Source organism: Heptranchias perlo, chromosome 32 (assembly GCF_035084215.1).
Source record: "Heptranchias perlo isolate sHepPer1 chromosome 32, sHepPer1.hap1, whole genome shotgun sequence".
Lineage (NCBI taxonomy): Eukaryota > Metazoa > Chordata > Chondrichthyes > Hexanchiformes > Hexanchidae > Heptranchias > Heptranchias perlo.
This window is the reverse complement of record NC_090356.1, coordinates 20,692,882-20,713,499: the sequence shown is the minus strand read 5'-3', so window position 1 is coordinate 20,713,499 and position 20,618 is coordinate 20,692,882. Positions and strand designations below refer to the sequence as shown.

Below are 20,618 nucleotides of genomic sequence, written 5' to 3'. Positions count from 1 at the left end.
CTTCCATCTGTCTTTACAGTGTATTTTCAGGCTTTCTCCTTCCTACGGAACTGTGAGGTACTGTCGCTCCTTCGGTGGCTCAGTTAGTAAAGTCAATGTGCAATTTATCCATTCAGACAAAGTACCAGGTTCAAATCATGGGACCTGTTCTGAGTTAATTGACTGTAATGCCCTCTATGTTGCAACAGTCACTTGACGCTTACTGTCATAATCATAAAGAATGGCCATCTTGATCAAGGTACTAGAGTCTGTGGAACCATGCATGATGTATTTGCCCCATGACGGGTTTGGACCCAACGTCCCCACCAGCACAGCATATACTCCAATCTGAGTACCTACCCATTATCCCCACTCTCTGTCCCCTACCTCCCAACCAATTTCCAACCCAAATCAAAAGGCTACCTCCAATTCGCGCACTCTCATTTTGATCAAATGATCTTTAATGTAGAACCTTATCAAATGCCTTCTGGAATCCCATATAGACAACATCCATAGACACTCCCTTAACTGCCACAGTAGTGACCACCTCAAAAAATTCAACTAAATTAGTCAGACATGGCTTACCTTTAACAAAGCCATGCTGACTCTCTCTGATCAGCTCATATTTCTTCAAGTGCTCAGTCACTCTATCCTTAATGGCAGATTCTAGTAGCTTCCCCACAACTGACGTTAGACTGACAGGCCTATAGTTATCTGGTTTCTCTTTCCCACCCTTCTTAAATAATGGAGTGATATTGGTAATTTTCCAGTCCACAAAATAGGAGGAAAAAATATATTAGAAACAGCACCAACCAAGCAGTTCTGCATTGGGGAGTGGGGAGGTTAAGAGAGCTGAGATTACACGATGGGGGCATTTTTCCAACTTCACACTCCCTGCAGGTAAACCTTGCCATGGGGAGCACAGATCAGGAATTGGAGTGCATATTTTACACGATTTTCCAACTAACAATTTGAATGATCAGAAAATCATTAGCAAGCGCACACCCAAATCTCCAACATGCACTCCTGGTGGGCAAGGCTCAGAATATGACCCCTTATATGCACAGTGAAGAGGTACCTCAAACAGCACTGTTACACAGAGAGTACTGGATGGCCATGACTGATTAATGTGCAGTACCCTAATCTCCTCGAGTGTTTCAGACACCGAGAACCACAATACTACTTCACTCTGTATTTTTATAATGAGTTTCTTTTTCAATAATTTTTCTGCTCCAGCTTTTCTCCCCTCTTCTCGGGATTGGGCACCGTTGTGATGGCCCATGTGGTGGCATAGCACGCTGACATTCCCTGTCTAGCCTCACAGATGAAGAATGGGCACAAAGCTAGAAATTACACTGTGTGACATTACTGTGCTAATGCCTTCCGGTCAATGTGTGAGAGGGCCAGTAACAGTACAGGCTGCGGTGCTCCCCAATTGTAATACTTTAGGTGGCTGTTCGAACCAGTTTGGATTACAATGTGAGTAGATTTTATTGTTTGACCATTTCTTTTTTCTGAATTGATTGTTTAATAAAATCGTTGATTATTGAAGAGTGAATTTGTGGTTTTATACATCGCCGGTCAGAAGCTCTGCAATGGGACTTCTGTCCATCCATCCACTGATCCCAGTTTCCGCCTGCACTGGGAAGCCCACCGCCCGAGTGGAGGGATGGGGTGGGGGGGGGTGGTGGCACTGAGGGGGTAGAGAATTGCTGCGGGTTTCTGGCAGACAGAATTGTGGGGCCAACAAAATCTGATGGGTGGGAGGGGGCAGAGCACTCAATGGAGTGGGCCAGTTAAATTTTAAACCCCACTGCCAATGAAACGCTGGTGTTACTGGTGCCCAGCATCACTAAGGAGGTCATGACTGGAACGTGCATATGACATCACTCTGTCATAACCACCTTATTTGAATAGGCACCCCTGGATTTGGTCCGCTGTTTCCAGCATTCACCGGAAGTGATGCCAGAAGGTCCACATTACAATGCAGAATTGGGCAGTGACCAATTTGGTCCATTGCCCAACATTTCCAACCCCCAGCTCAAGTAATTCCAGAAAACTGGCATAACTCAGGCAGAAAATATATTCAACTAGGGGCTCAGGATTGGCTTGTGCCCCCTAGTGACTGGATTCACAGTGGCCCTGCCAGAAGCTGGTCAGCAGGTCACTACTTACACTCTGTATGGAGGCATTGTCTGAGGGGGAAGGGGGGTGGATTGTACCTGAGGAAATGAGATAAAGTAACTAACTGGAAGAAAGAAACCAAACTTTGATTGTAAAAGAAAGACTTGCATTTATATAGTGCCTTTTATGACCTCATGATGCCCCAAAGTACTTTACAGCCAATGAACTACTTATTTTTAAGTATAGTCACTGCGGTAATACAGGAAACATGGCAGCCAATTTGCACACAGCAAGGTCCCACAAACGACGATGAAATAATGACAGATAATCAGTTTTAGCGCTATTGGTTGAGGGATAAATATTGGCCAGAACACCAGGGAGAACTCCCCTGCTCTTCTACAAAATAGTGCCATGCAATCTCTTACATCCATCTGAGAGGGCAGACAGGGCCTCGGATTAATATCTCATCCAAAAGACAGCGCCTCTGACAGTGGAGCACTCCCTCAGTACTGCACCAGACTGTCAGCCTAGATTTTGTGCTCAAGTCTCTGGAGTGGGACGTGAACCCATGACCTTCGGGCTCAGCGGCAAGAGAGCTACTAACTGAGCCACAGAATCAGAATCCAATATTCTAATTTAATCATTTCTTTCACCTCGTCCTCTGCATCTTGTTGGGGTCATTTCATGGGCATCTGCCACCTCTGCCATCACATCTAAGTGGCCATTCTTCGTGCATGAGCCTAGACACTGAGGCCAGGATCTTCTGCCCTTCTTTGATTCAAGTACATTTCTGGAGGGAAGGGATTTCCCTTTGCCGTGGATAAGCGCCCTTGACCCCAGACAACCTTCCAGCCTCAGCCTCATTAATATTTTGGAGACAGGCTCTCCGGCCCGCCGTGTGGGCGGATGCGGCGGGGGGGATGGTGGTGGTGAGGGGTCACGCCACACTGGGAGCGGAGTTTTGTAGCATTGGGCACCGGTGGTTGCAGGTAGCCGCAGTGCTGCCCTGTGAAAAGCGTTTTCTTTTCCAAAGACTCTGCAGCCTTCGCTTGCACAGCCCTGGCTCGCAAAACAAACAATTCTGGGCCGCCACTGCCACCAGGAGTACACCAGACACCTCGGCCTAACACATGCCTCTTGCATTCCAACCTGGAAAATCAGGGGAAATACGACACAGGATATATTTCTCTGCTGCGTGCACACTTTTACTCTGCCTACCAATGAGTGGGTGTATCTTTCTCCAGTAGTCCCAGGGAGCGCACGATGGGAGCGAATGTGGTGGAGTATTTTCCCAGGTGATTTCCCAGTGATGCCAGCAGGGGAAGGCAGGAAATCTAGGCCTGAGTATCAGCAGGCAATTCAACCATGTGAGGCATCATAGATCAGGCTGATCTTAGCTTCGCACTTGCGTCAGGGGTCAGTGTATAGTGATCACGTGCATGACCCCTGGCTGACTTTGCCCTCCCAAGCCCACGCCAATGTTCTGGCCGACACTTGCAAACTCAACACAGACCAAGGGCCTTCCTGTCCTGTCTGGATCAGTACCACACTGCGCAATGGTCTGTTACATTTTTTTTGTCCTTGAAGTACAGACTAATAATATAGATGATTTGCCTGTACAATCTTAATCTCCTGCTTGGCTTTCTGATATCTAAAACAGCTTGTACTTATTTTCTGATTGTGCTTGTCATTTCCCATTTTATATCAGAATATTCAAACTATGTCAAAGAACCACAACCATTAACCACAATCTCTGTCTTTCTCTCAACAAACTGCCATCAGCTTCTTACTGTACCCAACACATCACAAATCTGATGTAACATCCTACTGTGATGTTACAATGGAAGAGGGGCATTGTAACTCCTGGCAAGTTACACCCAATAATACGAGATTATAGGGAACGAGAAACCAGACACAGGAGTCTTTCTACATTATGGAAAGCTGCTAAGTTTACTCATAGCCTAATGACTTAATTAATTTTGTATAGATCGCAAGATAGGTTCGGATGGAGAAGGACCTTCAGCCCATTTGATCTCTTCCTTCCAGAAAAGCAACCCCATCATCTTCCCATTACGGCACCTAGCTGTTTTGTAAATAAATCCATTGTCTTGACACCTGCACTGGCAACCCATTGTACCTGCTCATTGCCCTCTGTGTAAAGAGACTCCCCCAGCTGTCTGTCCACAATTTGCCATTATCCAATACCCAAACCTGTGGCCTCCTGGACTACTGCCCCCTTCAGGCAGTGCCGAGGAGAGGAACTCGGCTGATCCTTGATGGCAAATTGAAGAGCTATTGGGAATCATCTGATCAACCTTGAAAACTGATGTCTCAGATTGGACCTTATGGAGTTATATAAAGTACTGAATGAGATACAGAAAGTAAACCCAAATCTTTATAAAGTGGTACTTCTTAAAAACCTCCCTCAGGAAAATGAAAGTAACCAATCTGAACTCATGAATGGATCATTGTTTATCTCAGAGCCCATGGACCAACAGCTCCCTCAGAAGCAAACACTCAGCACCCATTTTTAAAAAACAGATAAATTATCTATAGTGTAAAATAATCAAGTTGGAGGTCACAAGTTAAATGCCTGCTCTGTGCTGAGAAGGCCTGCATTAATATAGCACCTTTCCCGACCTCAGGACACCCCAAAGTGCTTTACAGCCAATTAAGTACTTTTTGTGAACATGGCAGCCAATTTGCGCACAGCAAGATCCCACAAACGGCAACGTGATAATCATCAGATAATCTTGGTTTTTTAAAGCGATGTTGGTTGAGGGATAAATATTGAGGGGGAAATCCCCTGCTCTTCTTCGAAATAGTGCCATGGGATCACAGGACCTTGGTTTAAAGACTCATCCGAAAGGTGACGCCTCGGACAGTGCAGTGCTCCCTCGGTACTCCCTCAGCTATGGCTGACACCACTCCGCCAGAACAGCAGTAAATGAGCTAGGATTATATTGTATTAATGACTGAGCTGGGGAGGGGGGATATCCAGGGACCGTAATAGACAGCGCCTGTATGATATTCACGATCTCAGCTTTCAAATGAAGTATAGCCATTCAGCTCAGGTGTCGGAGTCCCGGGAGACACATCTGGAAACATGGGATCCCGCATTTCCAGCGGAGAGACGCATTGAGCTGGACCTCAGGTCAAGGAATAGACACTAACTAGACTGCTGTAACCTTAACTCCACTGGGAACATGGGATTGGTGAATTTATCCTCATGCATCCCCACTGCCTTCAGCTGCGGGAGGAGAGAAACCCAAATATACCTTTTAAACCCTAGTTTGGTGTCACCTAACCACTGCTGGGTGAGGTACCTCATCTTCTCAATCTTTCCATACATGGAGGCCCAACAATGCTTATCAATAAAATATAAATTGTAAATAAAAGTAACAAGTCTTAAGCTGGAGGAGGGGAAAAAGACTGAAAGGCTATCGATATGTTGCTGAGTTAGGCGGCTGGGGTTTGCTATCTGTGGTGTCGCTGAAGGCAGTCTCCTTGGAAACGGTAAACAAAGAGGCTGAAAGTGACACTGAAAGTGACACATTGCAAGTGACACATTGAAAGTGACACATTGCAAGTTATAAATAATTTTACAACACCAAGTTATAGTCCAGCAATTTTATTTCAAATTCACAAGCTTTCGGAGGCTTCCTCCTTCCTCAGGTGAATGTTGTGGAGTGAAAGTGAACACACGTGCGTCTGAGTCGGGCATACACCTCCGGACATGGCCCAATTCGATCGATTTGCCCCCGAGCCCTTGTCATCATTGCCCAGCTGGAGAATACAACAGCACTATAAAAACAAGGTGCTGGTCGGCAACTGGGCGGAAGAAAGGCTGAAGGTAAGAGGGATGGGCTGGAGACAGCTGACTGATAGGTAGTCCCATCACTGGCGTGGGGCAACTCAGCATCTGGGAGATCGTGGCATTATTATGTCTGCTAAAAGCAATGGCCAGAGGGAAACCCCTGGATGCTAGGTCTTCAAACAAAAGTATATTTTCTCTTTAGCTCTGTTGTTTTTGTAATTTTTCCTCTTCCTGAATTTTTCTCCCCTTTCCTGCCTTCCTCTCTTGAAGCTGCTAGGCAGGATGGGATACAATTCAACAGGGACTGGACATCTTCCGCGAAGTGCTCACTCTTCGTGTGTCAGCCCAGTCAGGAGGGTATTCGATTGCAAAGGACTTCATAGCCTCGTATTATCACCAGACAGTCCACTCGTCTTCGCCCTACAACCTGGGTGAACTTGTAACATGGGGAAAGCCAGCGTGGCCCAAGGGTTGGGCTGTCTTGCTAAAATGTCTTCCATAACCAGAAGAAAGATATACAGTGGCTTATCAGGTCAAACAAAGGATTACTTTGGAATACAGTGACTTGCTATGGAAGCCATTCTGCTCAAAGCAAGATCCACAAACTGCAGTGAGGGGTGTGACCAGCTAATTTGTTTTTAGCAGTATTGGCTTTGGGAAGAATGTTGGCCAGGACACCAGGAGAGCTCCTTGCTCTTCAAATAGTGCCATGGGATCTTTAACAATCACATTCAGTTGAGACATTGATTTAACATCCCATCCAAAGGACAGAACAACCACTGATTAGGCACATCAGTACCGGACCGGATTATACACCTGAGTCCTGGTGTGGGACTGAAACCCATTACCTTCTGACCCAGAATGAAAGTGTTACCAATTGAGCCAAACTAACACTTGACAATCAACATTTCACTCACAGAGTAGTAGATACCAGATCTTCTCTGGCACATTGCTTTTCAACATATTTTACTGGGGAATGGAACACTTTCCAATTCAGACATCCAATGTCAGTGTTAAGCGCTCCCAGGTTAGGTATAGCATCAGTTAGGTGAAGGGTAAAGCTCCCCTACACTGTCCCATCAAGTTCTCCCAGGTCAGGAACAGTATGGTTTAAATGCAGACGAAAGCTCTTTCTACTCTGCCTCAACAAGGAGTGTCAGTCTGAACCTCAGAAACACATCCTTTACTGCATCAGTGTAATATATTCCATTTTCTGCACTAGATCTCAGTGAGATTTCCAGTCCAATTCTAACTTGTGCCAGTGTTATGCTGTAGGCTCATGCGCATTAGAAATTGGTTGAGATTGGACCAAATTCATTTCGCTGAGAACTCTTGGACCAGCTGACAGAGAAGACTTTCATCCTATCAGACTGGGAGTAGCACCTTCTCTCTCTGTTGGTAGACCCAATTAGCATTGACGTATTGTAAAACACCTCCCTCAACATCATGTGACACAGAAACAGATGGAAAAGCAGGTTGGCAATAACTGAAGGTATAAATTCCAGCCTTAACACTTGGATGGATGACATCCATAAGTGTGAAAAATTGGAACTGGTCACCCTCCTGTGGTGTTCCACATGGACAAAGGTTTAAAAAAAGTTGTGTTCCTTTTCTTGTAACTGTCTCACTGCTTGTCTCCCACTCTTTGTCTGTTAAGCACTTTTCTTACTGCCTCCATAATCCGTCTGTTTGTTTCTGACTCTTTCGCTCTTCCGTTTTCTCTAAGAAAAATAGGCAGATGTTCCCTTTGAAATAAATCAATGTAACCTTGCTGTGATCCAGTTAGGTTTGCTATGACCATGGCAACAGATGTGAGCAAGGCTGCAAGGATATTTTCCACAAAAATGAACACATAAGCGCAAATATTACTTTGCCCGATCTCATTCCTAGATATTTTCCCTGCAGTTGTGCTGGGAGTTTATTTGATAATTAACTAACCAGATTAATGGGTGCTTACTGACAGTAAATCTTAACAGACACTCATTCTACAGAGTTACAATCTGAGAGTCGGAGCCTGAAAATGAGGCGAGGATACAGCAGGGAAGTGAGGTCACTTGAAGAGGGTAGGAAGTAGCAAGAGGTTGGGGAAAGTGAGGCCAGTGATCCAGGGGTGGAGAGATTGGGTCCAGAGTTGCTTAGGGAATGGAGACCAGAATCAACAACAATATTGCATTTATTTGGCACTTTTAACGTAGTAAAAAGTCTGAAGGTGCTTCACAGGAGAATTATCAAACAAAATTTGACACCGAGCCACATAAGGAGATATTAGAACAGGTGATCAAAAGCTTGGTCAAAGAGGTAGGTTTTAAGGAGCGCCTTAAAGGAGGAGAGAGCAGTAGAGAGGCGGAGAGGTTTAGGAAGGGAATTCCAGAACTTAGGGCCGAGGCACCTGAAGGCATGACAAAGGAAGTCAGCCTGGGACCAAAAGAAGTTGAGCCAATGTCAACTGGGAGCAGGCAAAAACATGGCTACTCTCTGGTTTCTTAGCTATGGGTTTTCATCTGATTGGTCAATGCTAACCACGTGACTGATAACACTGCATTGTTCTGATCAACCAATCAGCTTGCTCACAGTGATACTCAGACCAGATTTTTTCAATGATATGGATGTTTTCCCTATACAATTTCACTCTTTTGTTTGTCTTTTTTGACTCCAAAATCATTTTTTTTCTGATTGTGTTTTCCCATTTGCCATTTTATATCAAAATGATCACAACCACCAATCACATACCCTCTCTTCCTCTTACCAAACTCTCTCTCAACTTGTTACTGTATCTAGGATTTCACACACCTAATATAATGTGTTGCTGTGATGTTATAATGGAAGAGGACATTGGACAGTGAGGGGGTAACGCCTGGCAAGTTATATCCAATAATACAGCTTGTAGCGATCTAGAAACTGACCAAAAGTCAGAATCTGTCCCAACTGAGAAAATCAGATAAATGCAATGGATTTTTGGTGCTTTCATTAGTTTTGTACAAGTACAAGTTTTGTACAAGTAACACATGTTGCAAACTTTCCTCGGCAAAATGATTGATGCCGTACTGACTCGTTCTTCATTCTTTAGCTCACTTTCCAAGGACCAATCATAGTTTCTCTCCCATCTCCACTCAAACTCTCTCCGAGCACATCTCATCCAGGAGACCAACCTCCTGTTCCCTTGACCCTATTTCCACTAAATTGCTGACCATCCAACTTCCCTCCCTGGCCCCCATGCTAGCTGACATTGTAAATGGTTCCCTCTCCACATGTACAGTCCTCTCTCTTTCAACACCACCATCATCACCCCTTCCTCAAAAAACCCACCCTCGACCCCTCTGTCCTTGCAAAGTACTGCCTCATCTCCAATCAGGTTTCTGCTCCTGCCATAGCATCAAACACCATAACCAAAGTCTCAAGTGACATCCCCGTGACAGTGACCGTGATGCATTTTCCTTCCTCATCCTCTTCGACCACTCTGCAGCGTTTGATGTAGTTGACCACACCATCCTTCTCCAATGCCTGAGCTTCCTTGTCCAGCTCAGTGGGACTGCCCTCGCTTGGTTCCATTTACCTATCCAATTGTAGCCAAAGCATCTCCAGCATTGGCTTCTCTTCCTGCCCCCACACTGTTACCTCCGTAGTCCCCATGGATCTATCCTTGGCTTCCTCCTCTTCCTCCTCTATATGATGCACCTTGGCGCCATCATTGACAGACACTGAGTAAGCTTCCATAAGACCATAAGACCATAAGAGATAGGAGCAGGAGTAGGCCATTTGGCCCCTCGAGCCTGCTCCGCTATTTAATGAGATCATGGCTGATCTGATTTTTACCTCAACTCCACTTTCCCGCCTTTTCCCCATATCCTTTGACTCTCTTGCTGATTAAAAATTTGTCTAACTCAGCCTTGAATGTATTCAATGACTCAGCCTCCACAGCTTTTTGGGGTAAAGAGTTCCAAAGATTCACAACCCTCTGGGAGAAGAAATTCCTCCTCATTTCCGTTTTAAACGGGCAACCTCTTATTCTGAGACTATGCCCCCGAGTTTTAGATTCCCCCATGAGGGGTAACATCCTCTCAGCATCTACCCTATTGAGTCCCCTCAGAATCTTGCATGTTTCAACAAGATCTCCTCTCATTCTTCTAAACTCCAATGAGTATAGACCTAAACTGTTCAATCTTTCCTCATAAGAGAATCCTTCCATACCCGGAATCAACCGAGTGAACCTTCTCTGAACTGCTTCCAATGCAAGTATGTCCTTCCTTAAATAAGGGCACCAGAACTGTACACAGTACTCCAGGTGTGGTCTCACCAGCACCCTGTACAGTTGTAGCATGACTTCCCCCTGGAAATAAAGGCCAATATTCCGTTTGCCTTCCAGATTACCTGCTGCACCTGTATGTTGACTTTTTGTGTTTCATGTACGAGGACACCCAGATCCCTCTGTACCAGCATTTTATAGTATTTCTCCATTCAAATAATATTTTGCTTTTTCATTTTTCCTCCCAAAGTGGATGACTTCACATTTTCCTACATTATATTCCATCTGCAAAATTTTTGCTCATTCGCTTAACCTGTCAATATCCCTTTGCAGACACTTTGTGTCCTCCTCACAACTTGCTTTTCCACCTATCTTTGTATCATCAGCAAACTTGGCCACAAGACACTCTGTTCCTTCATCCAAGTCATTGATATATATTGTAAATAGTTGAGGCCCCAGCACTGAGCCCTGCGGCACCCCACTAGTTACAGATTGCCATTTTGAAAATGACCCTTTTATCCCGACTCTTTGTTTTCTGTTAGTTAGCCAATCCTCTATCCATTCCAGTATATTACCCCCAACACTATGAGCTCTTATCTTGTACAGTAATCTTTTATGTGGCACCTTATCGAATGCCTTTTGGAAATCCAAGTATACTGCATCCATTGGTTCCCCTTTATCCACCTTGCCCGTTACTTCCTCAAAGAACTCTAATAAATTTGTCAGACACGATTTCCCCTTCATAAAGCCATGTTGACTCTCCTTGATTGTATTATGAGTCTCCAAATGTCCTGCTACTACTTCCTTAATTATGGATTCTAGTATTTTCCCAATGACAGATGTTAGGCTAACTGGTCTATAGTTACCTGCTTTCTGTCTCACTCCCTTCTTGAATAGGGGTATTACGTTTGCGGTTTTCCAATCCACTGGGACCTTTCCAGAATTTAGTGAATTCTGGAAGATTACAACCAATGCATCCACTATCTCTATAGCCACTTCATTTAAGACCCTCGGATGCAAGCCATCAGGTCCAGGGGACTTGTCAGCCTTTAGATCCATTAGTTTACCTAGTCCTTTTTCTCTAGTGATAGTGATTGTTTTTAGTTCCTCCCTCCCCTTTGCCCCTTGATTTTCTACTATTATTGGTATATTACTAGTGTCTTCTACTGTGAAGACAGATACAAAATATCCATTCAATTCCTCTGCCATTTCATTGTTTTCCATTATTATTTCCCCAGTCTTATCCTCTAAGGGACCAATGTTTACTTTAGCCACCCTCTTCGTTTTTATATACTTGTAGAAGCTTTTACTGTCAGTTTTTATATTTCTTGCTGGTTTATTCTCATAATTTATTTTCTCCCTCTTTATTATTCTTTTAGTCATCCTTTGCTGGTTTTTAAAGTTTTCCCAATCTTCGGGCTTACCATTAATCTTTGCCATGTTGTATGCTTTTTCTTTTAACCTGATACCATCCTTTACTTCCTTAGTTAGCCATGGTTGGTTCACCCTTTTTGTGGAGTCTTTCTTTCTCACAGGGATATATTTTTGTTGCGAGTCATAAAATATCTTTTTAAATGTTTGCCACTGCTTATCCACCATCATACCATCTAATCTGTTTACCCAGTCCACTTTAACCAATTCCACCCTCATTCCTTTATAATTGCCCTTATTTAAGTTTAATACAGTAGTTTCAGACCCAAGATCCTCAGTTTCAAACTGGATGTGAAATTCTATCATGTTATGATCACTGCTTCCCAAGGGATCCTTTAATTTGAGATCATTAATTAATCCTGTTTCGTTACCCATTACCAGATCCAAAATGGCCTGTTCCCTGGTTGGTTCTCTGATGTATTGATCTAAGAAACAGTCCCTAATACACTCTATGAACTCCTCCTCAGGGCTATTTTTGCCAATTTGATTTGTCCAATCTATGTGAAAGTTAAAATCGCCCATGATTATTGCATTACCTTTTTTTACAAGCCCCCCGTATTTCCTGATTAATATTTTGCCCTACAGTGTAGCTACTGTTAGGGGGCCTATATACTACTCCCACCAGTGATTTCTTTCCCTTGCTATATCTTAAATCCACCCAAATTATTCGACATCTTGATCCTCTGAATCAAGATCATTTCTCACTATTATACCAATTTTATCCTTTATTAACAGAGCTACCCCCACCACCTTTACCTTTCTTCCTATCCTTCCAAAATGTTAAATAATCCTGAATATTTAGCTTCCACATGAATGGAGATGACACCCAGCTTTACCTCTCCACCACCTCTCTCAACTCCTCCAGCACCTCAGTGTTGTCAGACTGTTTATCTGACATCCAGTCTTGGATGAGTTGCAATTTCCGTCAGCTAAGCATTGTCAAGACTGAAGCCATTGTCTTTGGCACCTGCCACAAACTCCTATTCAACCTTTAGCTGAGCTTCTACTCCACATCTACTCTATCACAAAGACTGCCTACTTCTACCTCTGTAACATTACATGTCTCTACCCCTCTCTCAGCCCATCTATCGCTGAAACCTTCATCCATGTCTGTGTTACTTCCAGACCCGACTATACTATTCCAGCTTTTAGGATAATTCTTTCCTTATCCTTTTTAATAACAGATTTGAAAAGCTAGAGACAGTAATATGTCTGACAATTAACTTCATTTATTATTGTTTCAAAACATTCATCTTAAGACTTCATGCAGAGCAATTCACACAGTTCTACATCTAAAACTTACATGTAAAGAACTTTGTGGGAATCATGAGCAGCGTTTTATCCAAAGCCTGATCATGCTATGCCTTGAAGGCAGTCAAAGCTCTCAAAGATCCTTACTTTATATCGGTCTTATAGTTCTTACTGTGTTCAACTTTAGAGAGTGTTTTATGACCCTTAGATCATTGAACAGATTGCTGGATAATGATGGGGGGGGTGGGCCTTCAGTCCTGTTACATTGTACCTTTGCTTTCTATCTTTGCTCTTCTGAATTATAGTCTTTGTTGTACAAGCCTTTGACATCTTATCTCTTGCAATCTCTATAGTAAAAGGAACCTATTCCCTTATTTATACTGCAGTAATTTCCTTCTTTTACACTCGCCCGGCTGTGATAAAAAGCCTGTGTGTTTTAACCTAACAACCCTTTTAGCTTCATATTAAACCATTACTGTCAACTAGCTTATTTATTTAATAATCTTTTTGTGCATATCCTTACAGAGTACAATGTCCTTGGCCTTCAAATTCCTCCTTCTCCAATGTTATCAGTGTCATTGAGGGGAAAAGATAGGATTTGTGAGCACATAGTTTAAATCAATTCCGCTTACATTAGCTGTTCTGTCTTTGTTCTGTATTAAAATAATGTAAAAACATATCTATATTCTTACACTGGCCAGACTCCCATCCTCCACCCTCCATAAATTTCAGCTCATCCAAAACTCCTATCCCACACCAAGTCTCACTCACCTATCATCCCCGTTCTTCCTGGCCGACATTGGCTCCCAGTTCTCCAACATCTCAAATTTAAATTCACAGCCTCGTGTTTAAATCCTCTCCATTGCCTCCTCCCTCTCTATCTCTGTAATCTCCACCAGGCTTACAAACCCCGCTCCCCCCCAAACTCTTTGAATCTGGCCTCTTGTGCATTCTCCCCCTCCCTTCACCCCACCATTAGCAGCTGTGCCTTCGGCCAGCTAGGCCCCATGCTTTGGGACTCACTCCCTAAACCCCTCCGCCTCTCCTCCTTAAAACCTACCTCTTTGACCAAGCTTTAGATCACCCCTCCTAAGTGTGTGTGTGGGTGGGTGGTTGGGTGGGTGGGTGGGTGTGGGGCAGGGGGGTGGGGAGCGGGGTTGTGCCTGTGTGCATATACTCTGAATAAGGACAGGATTGGGCTCAATTGTTCATGGAATGGTTGAGGAGAAAAGCATAGATGCATTTAAGGGGAAGCTAGATAGCTACATGAGGAAGAAAGGAATAGAAGGATATATTGTAGGGTGTGATGAAGTAAGATGAGAGGAGGCTTGTGTGGAGCATAAACACTGGCATAGATCTGTTGGGCTAAATAGTCCCTTCTGTTCTGTAAAATTCTGTCATTCTATGTAATACAGCCCTCTGATACAGCAGTCACTATTCTTCATTGTGAGTGCCGAGTATGAGTCTCAGTAGCTATTCTAGTATAGATAGCATCACAGCCAAACGCAGTAGTGTCCTTAACCGACATCCACACAGTAGCAGTCCCAGATCGTGATCAGGAACAGGAATATTTGCTGATTTTCACCCTCCCTAGCTAAGGGGTACTGAGGGCAATTGAAGCACGTCCATTGCCACTCTGGCTGAGGTCAGGTAACTCAGCACAGCCGAGAAATCTGTTGAGCTTTGCGTGGCTCAGCTGCTCCCTGCCGTTACCAACTGAGCCACTAGAGGAGCTGGGCAAATTTTTTTAAAGTTATTCGTTCTTGGGAATTGAGCGTTGCTGGCAAGGCCGGCATTTATTGCCCATTCCTAATTGCCCTTGAGAAGGTGGTGGCGGGCCTTGTTCTTGAACCGTTGCAGTCCGTGTGGTGAGTGTTCTCCCACAGTGCTGTTAGGTGGGGAATTCCAGGATTTTGACCCAGGGCCGCTGAAGGAACGGCGATTATATTTCCAAGTTGGGATGGTGTGTGACTTGGGAGGTGTTGGTGCTCCCATGCACCTGCTGCCCTTGTCCTTCTAGGTGGTGGAGGTCTCGGATTTGGGAGGTGCCGTCAAAGAAGCCTTGGCGACTTGCTGCAGTGCATCCTGTAGATAATACATACTGTAGTCACGGTGTGCCAGCGGTGGAGGGAGTGGAAGTTTAAGTTGGTGGGTGGGCTGCCGATCAAGCGGACTGCTTTGTCATTTGTTGACTTCCAATGTTGATCCTCACTGTAATGTGTATTTCCTTTGGTTCTTGCAGTTCACCAAGGGGACTTGCATTGGGACCACCACATACCGAGCTGACTACCAGCCGTACCCATCTGCCGTGCTAGACATCAGAGAGAAGCTTGCGATACAGAAAAGACATCAGGTGAGAAGGACGGCAGGGCAAGGGTCCCATGGAGAAGGAATGCTCAATGGCACCAGGATGAAGTCCTTGCTGGACCCTGGAAATCATACACATTATGGAATGGTTCCTGAGTACATGCCACTATAGGGAGTGGTGGGGGGGGGGAATTCTTGCACATATCGAGAAACTGCGGATTGGGGCCCACAATATTCCATCCTTGACAACCGCAGACAGCACACCCACAATTCCCCGTTATGTGTGTTTGGCGGGTGAGATGTACTTGGAAAATCAGGCCTTATGTCTCATCTGGCGCTAAAGGATGGCCTGTGGTACCACTTTGTTTTCAGTTCCTTGACCAAAGGAGATGCCAGAGCGGGCAGGGTTATTCCACAAATTTCCCCCCTCTCCTGGCGGGGTGCTGATTCATGCTGGAGTACATTTCCACGGGCACCAGCAGATCTCCAGTGCCTCGTCCAAATGGCTACTCTTCGTGTGTGAGCTGAAACAGTGCGATCAGCAGGCTGTTTGGTTGAGCTGTATTATGCACACTTTCCAGCTGGGGTTGCTGGGATAGCAACCAAAAGCAGGAACTCTGGCCGATTTGTCCTCTCTCTAGACCAGGGGCACCGAGGGCGATTGAGCACCTCAAATCTCACCCCGGCTGAGATCAGCTCAGAAACCAGGAAATGAAAGCTGGGAACGTCCTGGTTCGTTTGTCTTGGCAAGAGGACTGGTGTAACTCACCATCGTGCCTGAGATATCGTAGAGACAAAAATCAGTGGCACGTTCTCGGTGTAAATCTGGTAGCAATATGGCAGAATGGCCAGGAATTAGGCCGAGACCTGGCATGGTGGATGCCAGCCTTCCCGGCCAGCTTCCATGGGGCCTTCCTTTGGGCAGAACCTCCGCCCGCCCCAAACAAGCTCACCCCTCCTGAAGGTCTGTGACCAGGCCCAGGCTGGGAATTTCCTCGTCCTCGACCTGGCGGAACAGCAGCAGGCAGTACGCCTACTGAAAGGAGGTGGTGTGGGATGCTGGTGGGTGCGAGTGGGGCCAACCAGGGGATCCAAGCCTGGCTGCTTGTTGGTTTTTCTTGGAGTCAACGGGCCACATTGCAGGATGTTTTTGCGGGGTGGAGGGATACTAAACCCCCAGAGTGGGCATTTTGCAGTCTTCCCATGTAGCAGATGCCTGAGATGCAATCCTAGTGCTATGGGTGACCATCAGCCATCTTTGAATCAGTGACACCCCATTCTTGCGGTAGGTGTCAGCCCTGGGATTTTCAACCCCACCCCCCCCAATATTTTTAATAATATTTCGACAAGTTTCAATTCCACCTCCATAAACAGACGCATTTGTCTTGTGATATATCAGTTTAAGAATGAGAAGTCGCCAACTTTCCCGTAATCGCCACACCAAAGTTGCAGTTGGGCAACAGGCCAATCCAGTCAAATCAGTCAATCTGCAAGACGGAAGTGGCAAGCCAGCAGCGAGCGGCACAAACTCTGAAATAAGTTCAGTATAAGAGTAACACTCAATGCTGCTCCTTCAGCCATCTTGCTGAGAAGTGACGTTGCCCTTGAACTGGCTGCACCAGGACTGTACTTCCCTCCATCCCTCCCAGCAGTGGTAAGCCAATGAAGGCTTTGGAGAGGGTGCAGAAGAGGTTTACTAGAATGGCACCAGAGATGAAAGACCACAGTTGCGTGGAGAGACTAGAGAAACTGAGGTTGTTCTCCTTAGAGCAGAGAAGGGTAAAGGGAGATTTAATAGAGGTGATCAAAATCATGAAGGGTTTTGATAGAGTAAGTGAGGAGAAACTGTTCCCAGTGGCAGAAGGGTCGGTAACCACAGATTTAAGGTCATTGGCAAAAGAACTAGAGGCGACAAGAAGAAAAAATCTTTTTCACAGCGAGTTGTAATGATCTGGAATTCACTGCCTGAAAGGGCGGTGGAAGCAGATTCAATAGTAACTTTCAAAAGGGAATTGGAAAAATACTTGGAGTGAAAAAATTTGCAGGGCTATGGGGAAAGAGCAGGGGAGTGGGACTAATTGGATAGCTCTTTCAAAGAGCCGGCACAGGCACAATGGGCCGAGTGGCCTCCTTCTGTGCTGTATCATTCTACGATTCTATGATTTCTGGCCTCGAACTGCCCCACACAGCTAATGGGCTAATCTTGGAGGAAATTACGACGGCCTGGCAGTGGTTGGCACGCTGCAAACCTGCCAGCGGGAGGGGAATTCAGGCCATTTAGTCACCGATAAACCAATGAAACTAGATATAAATGGATGGAATCATGAACGTCACCCTCAAAATATTGGTTAAAAACCTTGGAATCCCATGGAACAAAGACAGGATTTGATTTATTCAGTTACTGTAAACCAGCAGCCCTGTGTATGATTAATTTTTCCTCAGACAGTGTTTGAACAAGAAAGGACCCCGATTAAGTTGCGTTACTTATTATTTAGGGTGTACCTATTTCGATATTATTCTCTCATCACAACATTCCACGCTCCTGGTATCTCGTTGCTCAGTACGATGAGCATTTGAATAGACGTGCAAACCCGTGTTTACCACCACTCCGTAAATGGAATATGAGAAAGCTAGGCTGGCTTCCAGAACGTTCCGATTATCCGATAATAGGTATGTATGTATGTATATAATATATTTTTTCCAATTTTCTCTCCCTCCTCCCCTGAAGGTGCTGACTCTTGGCAGGGTATGGTTTTCCGAGCATCAGCAACTCTCAGCTACCTTGCCCAAATGGTCATTCATCAATTAGGAGAATCGGCAGTCTATTCCACCATGGGAGGTGCCATAACCAGTTCTGCCCTCATTTGCCATCCACACGTGAGTTTTCCAGCAGAGGTCACTGGATAGTGATCAGATGCTGAGAAACCCTGACTAATTTTCCCCTTCCGAGTCCAGGGGTGTTAAGGTCCCACTTGCTGTGCCAGCTGAGACGAGTTAACTCAGCACAGAGCAGGGGTCAAACCTGGGACCATCTGGTCTGGCCTCTTGAGCATCCTCGATTTCCTTTGCCCCTCTATTGGCGGCTGTGCCTCCAGCTGCCTAGGTCCTAAGCTCTGGAATTCCCCCCCTAAACCTTTCTACATCTCAAACTCTCTCTCCTCTTTTACGACGCTCCTTAAAAACTACCTCTTTGACCAAGCCTTTGGTCTCCTGTTGTAATATCTCCTTATGTGGCTTAGTGTCAATTTTTGTCTGATAACACTCCTGTGAAGGGCCTTGGGGTGTTTTGCTACATTAAAGGCGCTATATAAATGCAAGTTGTTGATGTAGTTGTTGTTGTAACTCAGACTATTTTTGTATCTGTTTTCTTTCAGCTCCTCCTACAAATTTTGGCCTCTTGGAGGAAAAGGTGGCTAAACTGAATAAACGGAGACAGCACAAGCACTCGATTTACAGCAGTATCTACACCATCTCCTATGGTCCCGATTCCCTTATTCCACGAGAGCCCATAAGCAACCAACAATAATCCCATGATACCCATTTCAAAAAGGACGAAAAGTTGCTCTATTTTCTCTCTTAAGATACTGACAAACCTGTTGCGTATTTCCTATTTTTGTTTTACGTCATTGTTATCAGGCACAGGTTAATATTGATATGTAGTTACCAATCAGTACGTCAGAGGGGCCTAGTTATTGGTGTAACTTATAGTCAATGTGAATAAGACAAGTTAGTGAAACTATTGTAACAGAGATAGTCATCCTATAAATGGTGATCTTTGCCTGGAATCCCGTTTTGTGTACAACACTGCTGTTGTGATCACCAAAGGCATGTGTAATATTTTCATGAGAATCAGACCAAAATTGTTTGAAAACAACATGGCTTCAGTATTTCCCATCCAACCATCACTCAAGGCCTCCTCAGGTACGGTTTGCTGGCCAAAGTCACTTAAATTGGTTCTAAAGGAGGCTTGATTGGATTTGGTGTGATCGTGCCCGAGAGGAAAAAAGGCACTTTTCCTGCTTTACAATGGGGAGAAACAGCAAAAAATATTTGGCACACCAACCAGTATGGGGACAGCAATGAGTATCACAGCCCGCATTACGGGAGAGCAATAAGTATTAAATCACCAAAACAGGGGAGAGCAATAAGTATTAAATCACCAAAACAGGGGAGAGCAATAAGTATCTTAGACTCTATGTAACTCTATAAGATATGCTGATAGCATTAGATGAAGATGGGTGTGAGGAGGCTTGTGTGGAGCATAAACGCCGCCATAGACAAGTTGAGCTGAATGGCCTGTTTCTGTGCTGTAGCGTCTATGTAATTCTACTGTATCAAAGCAGGGCAGAGCAATGAGTATTGAAGCACAAAAATAGTGGAACTGGAATGGACATTGGGAAAGGATTGTAATCTCAATAAACTGTTGGAGCTGCCAGGGGCATTAAAGAAAGATTGTAACTTGAATAAACTGTTGGAGATGGCAAGTGTGTTAGAAAAGGACTCTGATCTCAATGGGTAATTGAACTTGCAAAAAGCAGTCAGGAGGAGAGGTTTTAAACGTTGGCCAAAGGAAACCAAAACAAAAGGACCCCAAAGTTCAAGGCAAGGAGTGTTCTTTCCGTGATATCACAATCAGAGCGACATTAGGTATATTACAATTCACATTGCTTCAGGGAGGGGGAATTTAGCCACTTTGCTGCACCTGATCACTATACTGGGACCCAGCTGGAAAATGTACACCTCTGGACCTTGGGTGAGGACAGGATGACAGAAGGAAAACAGCATTACTGATGAAACATGTCGTTAGTTTCCAGAAAGTTCAAAAAGCAGAAGGGTCTGAAAGTGAAGCTGAACAAACACGCATCAACCCAACAACATCAGAAATCCCCATTCTCACTCAGAGTGAAGATCCAGAACAATGTTAGTGAACTAATGGAAAATGTTTCTTTTTAAAATTCCTCTCTGATTTTCTCCCCTGGTCCAAGGGTAATGAATTGACCAGTAAACTCACCAGTGTGTGCTAGTTTTAAAGAAAGACTTATAGTTATGCAGTGACATTAGGTCTATCGGACTTGTCTCAAAGCATTTCACATACAATGAATTTCTCATCAGAAATCCCCATTCTCACTCAGAGGCATATGTAGCAGCCACACAGCGAGATTCAACAAACACCAATAACCAGGTAATTTGTTTTTTTTGGTGGTGTGGTGTCAGTTAATGGAGAAATGTTGGCCAGGGTACTGGGAGAACTCTTCTTCAAATAGTGTCTGGAATCTTTAATGTCCGCAGGTATAGGTAGATGAGGCCTCAATTTAACACCTCATCTGAGGGACATCACTTACAACAGTGCAGCACTCCCCCAATACTGCACTGGAGTGTCAGACTAGATTATATGCTCAGTTCCTGGAGTGGGGCTTGAACCCACAACCTTCTGACTCAGAGTGCTTCCAATTGAGTCAAGCTAAT

At 44.7% G+C, this 20,618-nt stretch overlaps 1 protein-coding gene across 1 annotated transcript; it reads left to right on the top strand.

Moving 5' to 3' along the window:
- The first annotated feature begins 277 nt into the window (after positions 1–277).
- Positions 278–18,737, top strand: cfap107 (cilia and flagella associated protein 107). The gene is made up of 5 exons (XM_067970595.1): positions 278–372; positions 5,850–5,956; positions 15,088–15,198; positions 17,648–17,822; positions 18,527–18,737. The coding sequence occupies exons 1-5, from the start codon at positions 279–281 to the stop codon at positions 18,676–18,678; spliced, it is 639 nt and encodes a 212-aa protein (XP_067826696.1). The 5' UTR covers position 278; the 3' UTR covers positions 18,679–18,737.
- The last annotated feature ends 1,881 nt before the right edge of the window (positions 18,738–20,618 follow it).

Coding starts and splice junctions, on each gene's coding strand:
- cfap107 (XM_067970595.1), top strand. CDS start 279: ATGACGGGTTTGGACCCAACGTCCCCACCAGCACAGCATATACTCCAA. Junction 15,199..17,647: donor CGATACAGAAAAGACATCAG/GTGAGAAGGACG, acceptor CTTATTATTTAG/GGTGTACCTATTTCGATATT. Junction 17,823..18,526: donor TTCCGATTATCCGATAATAG/GTATGTATGTAT, acceptor GTTTTCTTTCAG/CTCCTCCTACAAATTTTGGC.